Source organism: Eschrichtius robustus, chromosome 2 (assembly GCF_028021215.1).
Source record: "Eschrichtius robustus isolate mEscRob2 chromosome 2, mEscRob2.pri, whole genome shotgun sequence".
NCBI classification, from domain to species: Eukaryota; Metazoa; Chordata; class Mammalia; order Artiodactyla; family Eschrichtiidae; genus Eschrichtius; species Eschrichtius robustus.
Window position 1 is genome coordinate 32,052,501 of NC_090825.1, and position 16,884 is coordinate 32,069,384.

General features: G+C 34.7%; 2 protein-coding genes across 6 annotated transcripts in view; one reads left to right on the forward strand and one right to left on the reverse strand.

Annotated features, from left to right (window-relative positions):
* The window catches only part of OSMR (oncostatin M receptor), a 61,327-nt gene extending 60,965 nt beyond the window's left edge, over nt 1-362 (forward strand). Inside the window, exon 19 of the mRNA XM_068535268.1 lies at nt 231-362. The gene's annotated coding sequence lies outside the window, so the exon portion shown is untranslated. The remainder of the gene's footprint in view (nt 1-230) is intronic.
* A 270-nt stretch (nt 363-632) lies between these two features.
* The window catches only part of RICTOR (RPTOR independent companion of MTOR complex 2), a 117,325-nt gene continuing 101,073 nt past the window's right edge, over nt 633-16,884 (reverse strand). For 3 of the 5 annotated variants that reach the window (XM_068535263.1, XM_068535259.1, XM_068535258.1), the window contains 7 exons: nt 15,032-15,209; nt 14,179-14,263; nt 13,152-13,385; nt 5,702-5,857; nt 5,249-5,372; nt 3,824-3,962; nt 633-3,700 (listed from right to left, as the gene is read on the reverse strand). In XM_068535263.1, coding sequence (XP_068391364.1) covers nt 3,626-3,700; nt 3,824-3,962; nt 5,249-5,372; nt 5,702-5,857; nt 13,152-13,385; nt 14,179-14,263; nt 15,032-15,209 — 991 coding nt within the window. In that variant the 3' untranslated portion in view covers nt 633-3,625. The remainder of the gene's footprint in view (nt 3,701-3,823; nt 3,963-5,248; nt 5,373-5,701; nt 5,858-13,151; nt 13,386-14,178; nt 14,264-15,031; nt 15,210-16,884) is intronic. The other 2 variants (XM_068535262.1, XM_068535261.1) reach the window with 1 other exon arrangement.

Genomic DNA, 16,884 nt, shown 5'->3' on the forward strand with positions numbered 1-16,884 from the left:
TATTGTCTGATAAGCATTGCTATTAATTTTACCAGTATGCTTTTATAATCAAACTCTCACTGTAGTGATACTCTTGAAATGAAGCTGGTAATAATGTATTCCCTGAATGGGGAGACAAGGGAGACCTTTCCCAACTTAACATTTTGGAAAATGTGAAATGTTGTTTTATTCCAACAGCTCTTCTCATAAAACGCTCTCAATTAATTCTGTTTCTTTTTTCCCATGTTCAGTGGATTGTGAATTTGAGACCAAACTGGAAGCATAGGACAAAAGGGGAAAAACCTTACTTCCAAAGGACCTTTCCCAAGGTAGTTTACAAAGCTCCTCTCACACAAAATTAGCACCTCACTCTTACCATGCAAAAGTAACTGCAGTTATAATTTGGATGACAATTTGATTGCTTTTTATTGCTTAATGATCTGTGCTTTAATGTGGGAATAAAAGGCATCCTCTGAATGGAATGAAAAAAAAATTTGTATCAATAGCAGGAGACAAATCTAAATAAGCAATTCCCACCTCACTGCTGAACACTCTGCCATTGTAATATGCCCAGAAAAACTCAGCTTTAATTACCTCAAGCTCTGGATAAAAGAGCTCAAAACTATTAAAGCCACCCCATTTCAAAAGGACTTATACACCTGATGTTAGAGTAACTACCATAATAAAGTATATACCTTCAAAGAACCTCTTTCAAAGTCAATGTCTTACAGAATGCCCTTATGCTACCAATCTTCATTAGAAAATTTTTTATTAGGGAGAAAAGACTTCCCCCCCCCCCCTCAAATCTATCTAAGCATAAATAGGAAGTAAAAGTATAAGAAATTTTAGACCATATTTAATTACAAATAATTTCTAATTTCCTTATTTATCAGTATTTACTTATTAGTGTGTGAAGCTGAGATCTGTTCTTGAAAAAAATTTCAATTAGAAATGACAATTCACTTTACAATTAGAAATTCACAGTTTACAACCAGCACAACTGCCCAAATTCCTCCAAATTATTCAATAATTAATTACCAGTAGTACAAATTTATATGGACTAAGATTAATTCTAAAATCTTGAAAAACTACAGTATTGACATTATTTTGGTATTTTATAGTCTGGTAATATCTATTACATATAGGTGCTTTTCTCAATTATTTCTATTACCACTGACAACATTCCTAACCTTTTCTGCTATAACTTAATATCTTAAACACTTAGGTAAATCACTTGGCACCGCATGTGAGCATTTTTCATCATAGAAGTCTACTTTTATACAAATAAGTACTTAAAGGAAACATATTAGACCTGTCAGTGAAACATGGATAAACCAAATAGCACTATACATTTAAGTATAGACATCTTTTTTTCTTAGATTACTGAGAACCACAAAGCTCTGTCTCCCCAAACTAAGTGCTATAGGCAAATATTATGATATATACACACGTCTTTCAAAGCAATAATCCAAAAAACTGTTCGGGCTAATAGTAACAAAGACTTCATTTCAGGATGGATGAGTGAGGTGGGGTCCAGGGATGGGGATGTGTGTGTGTGTGTGTGTGTGTGTGTGTGTGTGTAACAAAAAAGAATTTACTGTTAACTTTTGAGGGATTAAACCACAGATTTTATATTAACTGAGGTAGTGTTTAAAATGAATGTCTAAAATATGTTAATCCCATTATTAATAAGATTACTACATCACCTCCTTTGGAGTTTTTAATCACTATTTGGTCTAGTATCTCTGACATTTGGTTCTCTGGAAGGTAGTTTAATCATCCAAGACCAAAGACCAAGGTGACAGGCAACGTTCTTAGAAGTACTGTTGACATTTAAATAAACACTTGGGTTCAGTGATAAATTAAAGTTAAAAAAAAAAAAAAGCATTTCTTTTATCTTCAATTGGATTTTATGAAAGAAAATCTGAAGAACCACTTTTTAACATAAGCAGAAGCTTACAGCCCTTATCTGCTTTGTTATAATGTAAGTTGCTACACAGTGCACATAAGAACAATTCACTGAAGTGCAGTCAAAGAGGTGTTATGAAGTGAGATGAAATGCTTCATCCCAATTGGAACTTTCAGTGCCAGTAAATTAAAAAAAAAAAAAAAAAATCTCGTGAGTTACGTTTTCTAGTTCACAGGGTTCTTTACAGAGATCTCAAAGAACAACCCCATTATAAAAAGGATCTGTAATATGGGAAGATATTAATCCATGTACTATGACTGTGTCAGAGCTGATGCATAACTGTAAAAATGGTCTAAACAAATGAATTTAAAAAGGGTCCTAATCAGTCCAGCTGGATTTTTTTTTTCTATTTATATATAGACCTCAAAAAAGATAATCCTTTCATTTACAAGCATTCTAATGAGGATGGCCATGCTTTTTTATATACAAATTTGCATATATGTTTAATTCCTGTAAAGATTTCCAAATATTTTTAGACATACACAAATTAAACACACAAATAAACAAAACCTTGCCCTCATCAACTTAACTTTGCAAATGTGATAAAGGCAATTACTGTACTCATAAACTCACCTATCACTGCATTTAGTTTGTGCAAAACAAGAACACTGATATAAAAATTAAAGTACTGCTGCTTTAAAACTTGGTACTTAAGGCTTTTCACTACAATTTTTAATCGTAATAGTAAGTTTCATTAATGATTTTTTAAAAGGAACTATGGCTTTTCTTTTCCCATGGAATGTATAAATTGTAGGCAAACTTATCTTTTCCTCAAGAGATGCAAGATTTTATTTAATGCTTTCTTTTGCTTTAGGTCTCAATTAATAGTGCTTGTTCAAGTTACGGTTTAAAATGGTGATATGGGAAGCTGATGAAAATGGAAGTCCACTGAAAATATATGCATCCTATAATGGAAAATACTTTGAATTATAAAATAATTTTCTGATTTTAATCAGGAACTGTAGTGAAAAACCTTAATTAGTTCAAATAGTCTATGATAACACATTGCAACAAAACTGAAGAGATGGAAAACAAATAAGAAACTTTATGTAAGTCTAGTAACATAAAAATAATTTATAAGTCCTGGTTGTTGAGGCTCTTCTTTCGCCGCGAGGTTACAAACCTCTGAAGTAGTGTTATAAACATGAAGAAAAAAGTGGAAGGGCCAAAGATCCCCCTCTAATACCAGCAGTTACAGTACACCCCATTGTGCTAATAGGATGCAGCCTCAGAGACACTGACTCCTAGTTTCCACAAATTAGTTAACAAACAAGGCATCTTTATATTTACCCTAAAAAAAGAATTCAGAAATAAGGGTGTGAAGGGTGCTTCTGCATATCTTATTATTGTTCCACTGTTATTATGCTCTTAAAATGAAAAAATAGAAAACCTATGTAGGTATTCAGTGCTTGGCTCTTGCATACAATGGTAACTAAAACTCTGAAAACTGTGGTAATGAACAGTGAACCCCCAAAAGGGCTCAACGGGGGAGAGGGGAAGTTGTTTCGGTTAGGGAAGTCCGCAGTTCCAACTGCTCATGTACCAATAATTGCTGGAACAGTGTATAGAAGATACTCCTATCTTTGCTGCCCAGTCAATCGGCATTTTCTGAGGCTTTTAGAAGTCCACAAATATGAATATATATAGTATACATCTATATACATCATAAATATGAGGTCAGGATTCAACAGGTGTATCAACTATAGGTTGCTTTGGTGGTGTTGCCAAGACAGCCTCTGCTTCTTCATGCATCTAGAAAAGAAGTGGTAAATTATTAATGACTTTCTAGTGTATCAACAGATATAATCTCTTTTAACTTAATTCAAAAAGAATTATTTTTGAAAGATAAAGTTCAAAAGTACAAATCCTACTTACTTGTAAAAACTGTACATCCTGAAATAATTCTTGTATGAACCTCCGACATGGAAGTCTAAATGTGCAGTGTGACAGCAAATGGGAAACCTCAGAGTAAAGGCATATGTCATCAAATGTTTGAGGATACTTCTCCTTAATTCTAAAATGAAAGAAAAGACTAGGATGTGATAAAAATTATAATAATGACTTTGCTATATTCTTTCAAAATAATCACTTTTTAAATATCTTTTTCCTCCAGATATTGATTAAGTGGCATATCTGGGTGATGGCATAAGAATATAAAATAGTAAATATTCCTACCTCACACTTACATTAGCTATTTTAAGTTTGGGATTATCTCTTAAAATGATAAAAACACAAATACTTCTTGGAAAGTCAGAAATATTCTTTTTCACTGGCATGAGAAATTACAAAATTTATTTATCAGCCTAGGATAACTCAAGTATTTTCAAAACTAAGTTTTAAAATAGAAATAAGTTTTTAAAGTTAGACTGAAATTATTAATATCCTTGACTGGGCTCTCTCTATATATCTTTCAACCTTTAACAGTGGCTTTTAGCTGGCACAGCATCTCAGAGTCAGTGGTGGTGTGGGGTAATACACAGATTAAGGACACACTATACTTAGAGCCAGAAGGCCAGGAGGTCTGCAGTGGGACCCTGGCATCTGTGTTACTATATTTTGTAAAGCCCCACAGGAGACCCTGAGGTGCATTTTTTTTTTTTTTGAGGGCCACTGCTTTAAATAGTGCAAATCAAAGATGTTGAAGATTGCCTGAATTTTCTTTTATCATGTTGCTGTGATTTAGAAAAGCAATAAAAATTCTGCAACTTTTATTAAAAGAAAGGAGTAAAAATAGGGAACAATTAAACCAAGAAAATATCACTTATTTTTATGTATGTCAGCTTTTCTTAAGCTTTATTAAGCTTTTTAGGGGTATCTCAGGATACCCCTACTTTCTTAAAAATTACTGAGAACCCCCCAAATCTTATTTTTTCTGGGTGATAGCCATCAATAATTACCATATAAGAAAGTAAAATTGAGAAAATTTCAAAATATTTATTAATTCATTTAAAAAATAAAATTATTACATGTTAACATAAATACATATACTTTAATGAAAAAAAACTATATTTTCCAAAACTAAAAAAGTGAGAAGATTGGTATTGTTTTACATTTCTACAGATCTCTTTAAAGTCTGGCTGAATAGAAGATAGCTGGATTCACATACCTGCTTCTGCATTCAATTTGTAACCGTATGTTAGTTTGGTTGACGTATGTAAAGAAAATCTAGTCTCACTCAGATATGCCATGCAGTTGAGAACCACTGATGTAAGCTAATTAGTCTAACTTTTGAAGTATTTCAAATATCTTTTTCATCATAAAAAGTAGAACAAAGAATACTCATGCTCATAGCTTACTTACGTTAAAAGCCCAGTTTCATGACATTTAGTTGAAACTGAACTACTCAAATTAATGACTAATCTCAGAACTTCTTTGCGAAGGAGTATACGGCACATTGGTGTATCATCTGGAATTGTTTTAACACCTGAAGGGAAGATTAAAATATTTTATCTATATCACAATAGAAAATTATTGTAACTCATGGAATTTGTTTTTTCAACTCTACCAAAGATATAAAACTGAGATAAATTGCACATGACCTGCCAATCATTTTGGGAGCAAAAGTCTTTCTAATGAAAGCAGAGAGCTAAGAGGGTATGCATCAGCAGCTGATACAGGTGCAGCAGTTATCTAAACATACCTCAGTAAAACTGACTTGTCATAGTTACGAGACAACTTTAACAGTATGTATCTACAATAACAGACTAAGTATAGTTATATTAACAGGGCTTGGATTTAAATCTGAAAACTTACCTAGTAGCAATTCTGTGCTTTTGGTGCTGCTGGCTGATCCTTCTTGAGACACTCCATCACTGCATCCAGAAATGCCCGAAAATTTAGAGGGAACTACTTCTAAGGGATTATGGATAGTCTGCTCACACCAATCAGAATATGGAATGTCTTGAAGGTCTGAAGAAAAAATTAAATCAATTGACAGATCATAATGGCTTAATTCCTATGCTTGCACTGTATACTATAGAAGAGATGATTCCTTGTAATTTCTTTCCAGTCTTCAATAATTATTTTCCCTGATGAAGATTTTCAAAGTAAATTCAGACCACTCAGATAGTAAAATTTGTTAAATTCTAAAGACATTTATAAATAAAATTTTATACTCCTAAATTATAAAAAAAAATACATAAATATATGTGTTTATTTAAAGAATTCAAATAAAGATGTATTCAGAATAAAAAATGAAGGTACCTTATCTACCCCCCCATACCTCCCACCCCCAAACTAAATACCCCTCTCTTAAATATATAAAAATTCAGATATTTGCTATTTTAAATTTCTCTTTCTTGCTCTTTTGGTGTGTAAGTGGGATTATACTGTATCTATTATTCTATCACTTGCTGTTCCCACCATTTAATAATTACCAATATTAGAATCACAGTTCCCTGGGCTTATCAGTTCCTTCCTTAGAGTTAAATTTACTATACTACCCATGCATTGCTAAGGTATACTCCTAGATGGGATTTTAAGGTCAACCAAACATCTTAGTGCTGTTAAAATGACATCAATATTTTTGATTTAAAAATTTCCTGAGCACTTCAAGTGATTAGAGCAAAGGGAAATCAGAAAGTCTTTGGTTATCCTTTTAGGAAGTAACATTGGGCAACCGAGAAAATCATGCAACCTCAGTAGCTACAAAAGAGATTTAGAGAGAAGAGACACACTCAGCCAGAAGGTGAGACCTCTTGATAGCTAGTTCAGTCCTCTTTCCACTACAACACATTGTCGGAGTATTAAAAAGAGCTTTTAAAAAAGCTTTTTAAAAAGTCCAGGAAACTAGAACAATGTAAACACACACTACCTCTCCCTATGCTGTTTTCAACAGAATAGATATCACCACCTCATCTCATCTTTAAGCACTTCCTAAGATTAATATTTACATAGTACTAAGCAGAATATGCACTGGTTCCTCAGAAAATCAATTTAGCATAGCTTTAATAATATTAAGGAAATCATGCATCTGTCAGGCACTTAAAAGTAATGTACGGTACTTAAATTATACATTGATTTAAAATATAAAACTACTGCCAAAAGATCTGAGAACTAAAGATGTACTTAAAAGCCAGCAATGCTGAATAACCAGGTAAGAGATGACTATGTTATTTTAGACTCAGTTGAGGAGCTTCGCAGGGAGTAAAATGACAAAATATCCCAGCGCAAGGAACAATAAGAAAATTATACTTCTTTTAATCAACATGTTTCTGAAAAGTTATAAACTAATTCATTTCAGGCTCACCTTCAACCAGTGATGACTCCTAACATTTCTAACCTGTTACAACCACATCTTATTTCTAAAGATATCATTCATTCTCATTAAAAAAAAAAAAAAATCATGCCTCTAACTAAGCCAGGCCAAAAGAATTAGTTTCTCCCATTGGAAGATGTGAAAGAGCATCCTAAGTATAGTGATAACAGAAGGCTTTTACTACATGGGGTATTTTTTTGTGTGAAACCCACTATAAACCATATGAATAAAATTTTTAAATGAAGTAATTACATGTGCTAAATGGAAACTCCAGAGAACAAGTGGGTAGAATATAGGCACTATTCATAAATTGGCAGGATAAGGAGAACCAAAAATTCTTGAAACTGGGAAAGGAACAGCTAGTTGGCCTCCTTCTTCTTATGCATGGAAGGTAATGTCTAGGACTCTGCTGAAGGCAAAACCGTGCATACTATATTGATGATACTGACTTTTAGGGACCTTTATTTTCTATCTTCTCTTAAAAAGTATTCAATGCAATGATACTTACACTTTTACTCAACACATTTTATTTCAAGATTATTTTTAATTTGGATGAAGCATTATGTCCATAAACTGAACCATTTTATCTATGTGATTGATGTTTAGCTTCCTCACTGTAGTTGTTTGCTTTTACTGCTTCCTCTCTTTTTAATTAACAATATTCTAGCTCAGCTTTACCTTTTAATTAAAAATGGAGACATGAAGCATAGGACAGACCAGACTCTAAGAAACTGAATACCTTCTTTATTCCCTGTATCTGGGCATAAGGCTGACTCCAGCCACTGTATGTGGGAAAGAACAAAAAGCTCTAAGCAAAAACTTACATAAGTCCATATGGGTTAATTCAGAAAAAATCATAAGCTAAATTTTTCCTATCAGAAAGTAGTCAGGTCGCCAAATAGCTTATCTGAAATGCTGAAACAATTCTTTATGAAAAACATTAAGAATTTCTGTGAGGAGCTCTGTCTCTGGCAGATATACCCACCTGATCACCAATTCCCCTTGGCAGCAGGGATGTAAAATGAAATGAACAAGGAGATTCTCCTTAGGAGCACAGTAAGATCATTCTAACTGAACTATCAGAATTTATGAGAGAATATTATTTCTAACATAAACAACTTAGTGTGAGTTACCATTAACGGAGAGCCTACTGAATGTTAATCTTACATGTTAGTAAGTACCAAAACGACACCATAAGGCAGGTATCATTATTCCTATTTAGAGATTTAAGAAAAAATTAAAAGTAAAGCTCAGTGAAACTAAGTAGATTGCCCAAGATCAGATAACTAATAAGATGGAAAGGTTTGGCTTTGAGCCTAAGTCTCCTTGATACCAAAACTCACACTCTGCTATGTTTACACCAGGGGTCTTCAGTGTTTCTTGAAGCCCTGGCATTTCCTAGCCTGCTCTACCCCCACTTTTATACTTGGGCAAGGCCGGTAGATGGGGTGCCACCCCACTGTTCCCCTTACACCTTCATCTGCATACCACTGAGCTTTTGTATAGATTTTGATTGAAACATGGGTTTTGCAGCTAAAATAACTCTGAAAACCACCAGTGTCTCTTTAGGGCCTCCCCTACCCCATGTAGTTTCTACCCACTCCTCGCAAATTTGTCAGTTAAATAACCTAGACATTCAAACTGATCTCTTGCCATTATCTTTTATAGTTGGCTGATTTTTTTTCCAGTGCTCTCTCTTTCACAGATGGACTGGTCTAAAACACTTAAAAGGTTTCCCACTCAGTTGGTTAGCTACACTAGGGCAAATGTGGTGGTATACATAAAAGTGGACCCAAAAGAAACATATGATACTAAATGTTGAAAGGCCAACATGTTGCCTTGCATACTAAACAATACAATGCACAAGCATCTGTGAAGGTGGTAGACACAGAATGTTAGGAAATATCCTAATAGCCTTTCCACTGAGCTTTAACATTTTTTGAACAACTACCACTACCAACACTACCACCAGACTGAAAGTTTCAAAGAATGAAAAGTCTTGTGTTCAAGTCCTGACATCCCTTTAAAATGATCATTACATAGTAGAGGGACAACTTCAGACTATAACTACAAAGCTACAGTAATCAAAACAATATGGTACTGGCACAAAAACAGATATATAACATATAGATAAAGGGAACAGAATAGAGAGCCCAGAAATAAACCCATGCACTTATGGTCAATTAATCTACGAGAAAGGAGGCAAGAATATACGAATATACAATGGGGAAAAGAAAGTCTCTTCAATAAGTGGTGCTGGAAAAACTGGACAGCTACATGTAAAAGAATGAAATTAGAACATTCCCTGGCACCATATACAAAAATAAACACAAAATGGATTAAAGACCTAAACTCCTAGAAGAAAACAGAGGCAGAACACTCTTTGACATAAATTGCAGTTGTATTTTTTTGGATCTGTCTCCTAGAGTAACTGAAATAAAAACAAAAATAAACCTAATTAAACTTAAAAGCTTCTGCACAGCAAAAAACAAAACAAACAAAAACCCAAAAATCAAAACAAAAAAAACACCCCATAAACAAAATGACAACTTATGAGCTGGGAGAAAATATCTGCAAACAATGCTACTGACAGGGGATTAATTTCCAAAATATACAAACAGCTCATACAGCTCAGTATCAAAAAAAAAAAAAAAAAAAAACCCAAACAACCCAATCAAAAAATGGGCAGAAGACCTAAATAAACATTTCTCCAAAGAAGGCATACAGATGGCCATGAAAAGGCCAACAGGCACATGAAAAGATGCTCAATATCACTAATTATTAGAGAAATGCAAATCAAAACTACAAGGTATCACCTCACACCAGTCAGAATGGCCATCATTAAAAAGTCTACAAGCAGTAAATGCTGCAGACGGTGTGAAGAAATAGGAACGCTCCTACATTGTTGGTGAGAATGTAAATTGGTGCAGCCACTACGGAGAACGGTATGGAGGTTCCTTAAAAAACTAAAAACAGAGTCACCATGTGATCCTTCAATTCTATTCCTGGGCATATACCCAGAGAAAACTCTAATTGGAAAAGATACATGCACCCCAATGTTCATTGCAGCACTATTTACAACAGCCAAGACATGGAAGCAACCTAAATGTCCATCAACAGATGAATGGATAAAGAAGATGGAATATTACTCAGCCATGAAAAAGAATGAAATAATGCCATGTGCAGCAACATGGATGGACCTAGAGATTATCATATCATTATCATAGAAAGAGAAAGACAAATATATGGTATCACTTATATGTGGAATCTAAAAATGATACAAATGAACTTATTTACAAAACAGAAATAGACTCACAAACATAGAAAACAAACAATGGTCACCAAAGGGGATGGGGGGGGATAAATTAGGAGTTTGGGATTAATATATACACACTATTATATATAAAATAGGTAAACAACAAGGGCCTACTGTATAGCACAGGGAACTATATTATCTTGTAATAACCTACGATGGAAAGGAATCTGGAAGAGAATATATACACACACACACAACTGAATCACTTTGCTGTGCACTTGAAAGTAACACAAATATTGTAAATTATCTATACTTCAATTTAAAAAAATAGTAGAGGAACTATTTTTTAATTATCTGCCATGGATAATAAAGACGTCTCCTTTCTGACACACAAAATACTTAATATGGCTGATACCAGTGCTTCTCAAACATTAATGTGCACCTGAATAACCTGGGCACCTTGTTAAAATGCTGACTCTGATTGCGTGTGTGGGGGGCAGAGTCTGCATTTCTCGTAAGTGCTCAGGTGATGCTGATGCTGCTGGTCCGCTGACCACACTTTGGGTAGGAAGGGCTCTGCAGGACCTGGTCCCAACCGTTTGTCTAGGCTGATCCTGTATTTCCTCTCCCTTTGCTTTCTGAGCTCCATTCCCACAGGTGTCTTTTTAGTCCTTTCTACTTCCCATGCTTGCTCCCATCAGAGAAGACCTTTGCTCATGCTGCTTCCTCTCTCTCAAAATTCTCTATCCTCCAGTCTTCACTTTGTTAGGTTCTATTCATTCTTTCAACCACAGCTCAATAGCAATTCTTCAGAAGTCTCTTCTTTGATCTGCCTACTTGGTTATATTCCTTTGTTAATACCATGTACCTATCCTTGATGGTGCTTGTTACAAATGTAGTATTATTTTAATATTTGTGTACTGATTGATCGAGTGGTCAGTCAATCCATTTCCTTCTCCATTGGACTAGAGCTCAAAGAGCGTAAGAATAATATCTTTCTATTTTTCTCTCTCTCAATTGTTTTCCGAGCATCTAGTTTAATGCCTGGTCCACAGTAGTGGCGTAATAAATATTAAGTTGAATGCATAAATCCGTAGAGGTTCAGTGACTTTTTAACAATTAGCCTGCCTCCCTTCATACCTCCAAGTATCAATAGTAAACTGTAATCACTTCCCAATTAAGAGTTATTCTCCTCCCCGCTTCGTATCCCTAGAACAACAGGTGGAGGGGTTCTGATCCTGTGCCAAGGTGAGAGCCTTGCTGACTGCAGCAAGTCTTCCACAAGTCCCACACTTGATGTGACTCCACTTGATTACTAGCTCAGTAATCACAAATGGATTAGAACTAGCTGGGACTGTCTTGTGACTGGGTAATTAGGGGGCTGGCTTCCCTAGTTCTTGTTTGATAAATAAAGAGAAAACACTTACATAGCAAAACTCCACAGTAAGTGCTTCATAAGTATTTGTTGAATGAGTAAATGAAGAAACAGAACTTAGAAGAACTAAAATATTATAAACAATGTATAGACAAATGATTTAAAATAGCATCTTCTTTACTGTGTACATCAGGACAATAATGCCCAAACCTTTCGCTCACAGAAAATGAAAATAATTATAGCACTCTGGGTCCCTGGACAGGACTGTTCACAGTGGTAAGTGCCTAGTCCAAGGGTTTGTCAAACCCAGGCCCGACTGGGGCATGGAACCATGGAGGGGATTAATCTCTCAGCACATCCATATCCTATTTGTGGATGTGGTACAACAGTGTGCTGCAACCCATCAGTTGGGAAGTTCTGGACCAGAATGCCATGGAGAAATGTGGATGAATGACCCAGAGAACTTTGGTTATCACTAGGCTTTTTTGAGGGTGGCTAAGTGATATTCACCAAGAAAAGCTATCTATAGTAATAGTTTAAACACACATTTATAAAAAAGCTGAATCTGGATCTGATTCATTCACTCCCTCACCAAAAACATACTGAGTGCCTAGTATATAAAGCAGTACACAGCTGGGTATTAGAAAATAAAAATGAAAAGGCATGACAGACCATACCCTGAAGGAACTTACTGAGTAGAAGGGGAAAAAATAACCAAGCAATAATTATCATAAGAGATCTATGTACAAAGAGCAATGAAAGTAAAGAGGAAGAAGTGTCAACATCCGACTAAGAGGGTCAGAGACAGCTTTGAAGATAAAACAGTCCCGACTCTTGAGGACGAGGTGGGCTTGCCAAATGGACTGCGCGTGAGCTTGCATGTGTGTGAGGAGGAGAAGGCGCAAGAGGGGACAGTAGGGAAAACACACTCTTCATGCCTAGAGCCGTGAAAAAGAGCACAGTCTGCTCAAAAAACATCTAGTCAGTCAGTAGTGGTGTATCAATTATACGATAGGAGAATGGTAAAAAAAACAGTAGACAGATCACACAAAGAGTCTTGTGTGCTGGACCTGAATAGGCAGTAAAAAAACTGTCAACAGCCTAATCCAAGGCAGCAGTATGAAAGATGAATTGGAAGGGGAAAAAACTGGAGACAAACTTACTAACATTCCCACAGGGAGATGCTGAGTGACTGTACTAAGGCTGAGGTAATGAGAATGGAGTAAGAGGGATGATCAATAGGGCTGGGAGATGACCTGTGACTGGAGCAGATTCAAAGGCAGGTGGATTCATCTTCAAGGACATAATCACTCACCCGAATGACTACATATTGCACTCAGTTGGTTACTGGGCTGGAAACCCAGAATTTCAATACAGACACAATAAAGGCAGTTATCATCTGTATGTTCCTGTAGTCCAGTGTCTTCTGTGCTTTCTAAAAACAGAGAAGCATCTGAATGGATTGAATTCATTATTTCTGTAAGACTCATCTGCTGTCGTAGCAAGTGAAAAGAGTTTTTTACAAGACCTCCAGTTCCAGATGGAAGACCTGTGCGTAAGTAAATATAAAACATAATCTGATGAAGATGGTATCAATGACACCTCTTTCAAGGTGCCTTAAACTATGTGAAATTTTAAAGAAGGGAAATTAGGGAAGAAAACCAGAACTCCTTTTATGATTCAAAATCTAACCTTAACTGGGGAGGAAAATAGGATAATTTGCTTTAAATTACGAAAATAATTAACATCAGCAGTTATACTTATATTACTTTAATATGGGGTTTTAAATACAAAATAAAAAATTAAGATTATACAATTGGGTATCATTTCAATTCTTAATATTTGTGTAATCAATTCTTAATATTTGCATAAAGAAAAGTCATAATTCCGAGTCTAAAGAGGTCCTTGTTAAGAAAAAATCATCAAGATTTTAAAGCTTTAAATTTGTGGCTGATACGCATATATTAATTAAAATACCATAGCTCATAGCAAAGAGAGATCATATAATGTATAAGTACATTTTTCTCTCTCTCCTTTCCCCAAACAGCTGTTGCTTAGACCTATGAGTGTAAGTGTTAAAATTTTTTCACGTATTATTTGTTTAAAACAGAAGCAACTGATCTGGTTTTTGTCTTCTTGAGAGGCTTGGTACTTAGTTGGAAAAAACACTTTAAGTCTCTCACAAAAAAATACTGTGGCTTAATTTTAAATTGACTCAAACAATTATTTTGCTATAATTTTTTAAGTTGACCCAAAAGTAAGTATACCTGAATTTTTAGTGTCATCCTACTGAAAAGAATTTTCTTTTTAATATACAGAGGAGAACAAAAACCATGCATTACCTCCTGCATCATGGGCAAACACTCTTGCACCTCGATCATCATGTGGAGGTATGTTTTTTGCCTGAAAATAGGGAATATCCTTTACCTAAAATAGATATAAGTCATGGTAAGTCCTGTTATAAAAATTCACTTTATGTATCTTAGCAAAATTAAATGAAATGTAATTTAAACAGAATTACTATAGCACATGAACCTATAATGAAAAGATACTGAAGAAGGTTAAATCACCAAAACTTGACAAAATAGCATAAAACCCTTAAGGTCCTTATCTATTCTTGGTGACTTAAATGGATATTAAAATAATTATTTTAGAATTTATCTAAAATGTTTTTAGACTTCTAAACAAATATGTATTCTTTAGTACTATCTACCTCCTAGAGATTTGTGAGTATTTCGTGGGATTAGCACAACATGTGGCTGCCATGTTTGGGATAAATAGGATCAAGGATTAAATAAAACAAGGGATACGCTGTACATTTCAAGTTTACACAATGTTATATGTCAGTTATATCTCAATTAAAAAAACAATAAGGAACAAGTGTGACTAAAAAGCAAGATTAGGCATTAAAATTTCTATAGAGAATATACTGATAAAGAAATCAAACAAGATGATGATTTAATGTGAGGAGAAGGATAATGTGCTGGGGACTTAGAGATGCTAAATAAAAGAGTATAGAATAGTTGAGAAAGGTGAAATAATTCTCATGGTAAAATTTCTTTAAATAACACCGTCTAAAAATACCACCTTCCCCCAAATTAGTATTTGCTCTAAATTATAATTTCTAGTAAGCAGTTATAGAATATGAAAAAAATTGTAAACCAACTCATAAGAAAGCAATAGAATTTATGATACCTGGAATATATCATTGATGTCTACTGGAAGAGCAAGACCAATATAGTCATCTGAGCTACCATATGTTGCACTGGACACCATGGACCTCACTGAGGAGGATCGCTGCAGGGTATTTTGGTTAATAGGACTTAATAAATCTTCTTTATCTAGCGAAGCATAACTTAAAGCTTTCATGAACCTATAATACCATTAAAAAAACTATATTAGTTTCTTGATTTGTTATAGCAATCATATAAAGAATTATAGTTTATTTTCATACCTTCATAAAAGAAAGGAAGCTAGTCAAGTACTAAACAGTGCCATCTTATTTATTGAGAACATATGAATACTTGAGAATATTTCTCTTTTATAAATTGATATATAAAAGGACATCAGTAATGTTGACTGTTGACCAAAAACAATTGTTACGGTCTCCCAGGTAAAAGTGAAAAGGTGAGCAATTAAGATAACTTTCAACGTCTAGCAGTAAAAAATAAGTAAAGATAAAAAACTGACCTCAGAAAACAGAGGTATTATCCAAGGACTAACTTCACAATCATTTGAGACTGCTAGATTTGCTATCATACAAGTAAGGGCACGTCTACTAATTCTATTTAATATTATTTTTATTAAAATAAGGATAATCACTTATTCTTTGTGTGGTAATTACTTTATCAACATAAGATTTTGTAACACAGAAGACAGACACAAAACAGTAAAAATGGGACTCCCCTGGTGACGCAGTGGTTAAGCATCCACCTGCCAATGCAGGGGACACGGGTTTGATCCCTGGTCGGGGAATGCCACAGAGCAACTAAGCCCGTGCGCCACAACTACTGAGCCTGAGCTCTAGAGCCTGCGTGCCACAACTACTGAAGCCCGTGCACCCTAGAGCCCGTGCTCTGCAACAAAAGAAGCCACCGCAATGAGAAGCCTGTGCACTGCAACAAAGGGTAGCCCCCGCTCGCCACAACTAGAGAAACGCCCGTGCGCAGCAACAAAGACCCAACACAGCCAAAAAATAAAATAAATAAAGCACGTACACATCTTAAAAAAAACAGTAAAAATGGTATCATATATAAATATTACAAGAGACAGCTTTATACGAAGCACTGATATTTCCTCAATGCATTCCTTACCAGTGATTCCATAACATGGAATAATGACATTTCCGTAAGATACACCTTTCTTATACAGATTTTTATTCATGCAACAGACACGCTAAAATATTTATCATACGCCTGCTTTGTATATACAAGGCAGTACACAAGGTTCCACACTGTATGTATACTGCTATTTGAAAACTCAAGTCATTTAAAATGTAATAACGTACCCTGATATTAAAACGAAGAATTATTTTGAAAAGAACACAAAATAATGTTTTATAAATAGTAGCTATTAAAATTATCATAGCAAAAACCACTAATTTCTACGAATTTCCACCTAAAAACCACTCATAATTGAAATTTACAAATTTTATAAAATAGGTCAGTAGTTTTTAAATTGTACTCTGTTATACCTCTGTGATTCCATAGAACTCTTCAAAGACTACTGGAGTGAAGGGGAAGGAATTATTGGAATACTCACCTCCACAATACCTATTTCAACCAGAATAGCTCTGTTTTTACATATTCTACGTATTGGGTTTCCATAGCAATGTTTTTGTGAAGAAAGGTTTCTCTACTTAAAATGCGACATTTTAAAAAAGCTTAAAACCACTGATCTAGTCCAATCTCCACTAGATTAGGCAATTGAGGCCTACATATTTCAAAATTCATGAACTTTACGATACAGATTTACCACGGTAAACAATTGAGAGGTTTGCCTGGGTTTGTTCTGGATTGATGAGGCTTGCAAAACTTTTGAATCCCAAG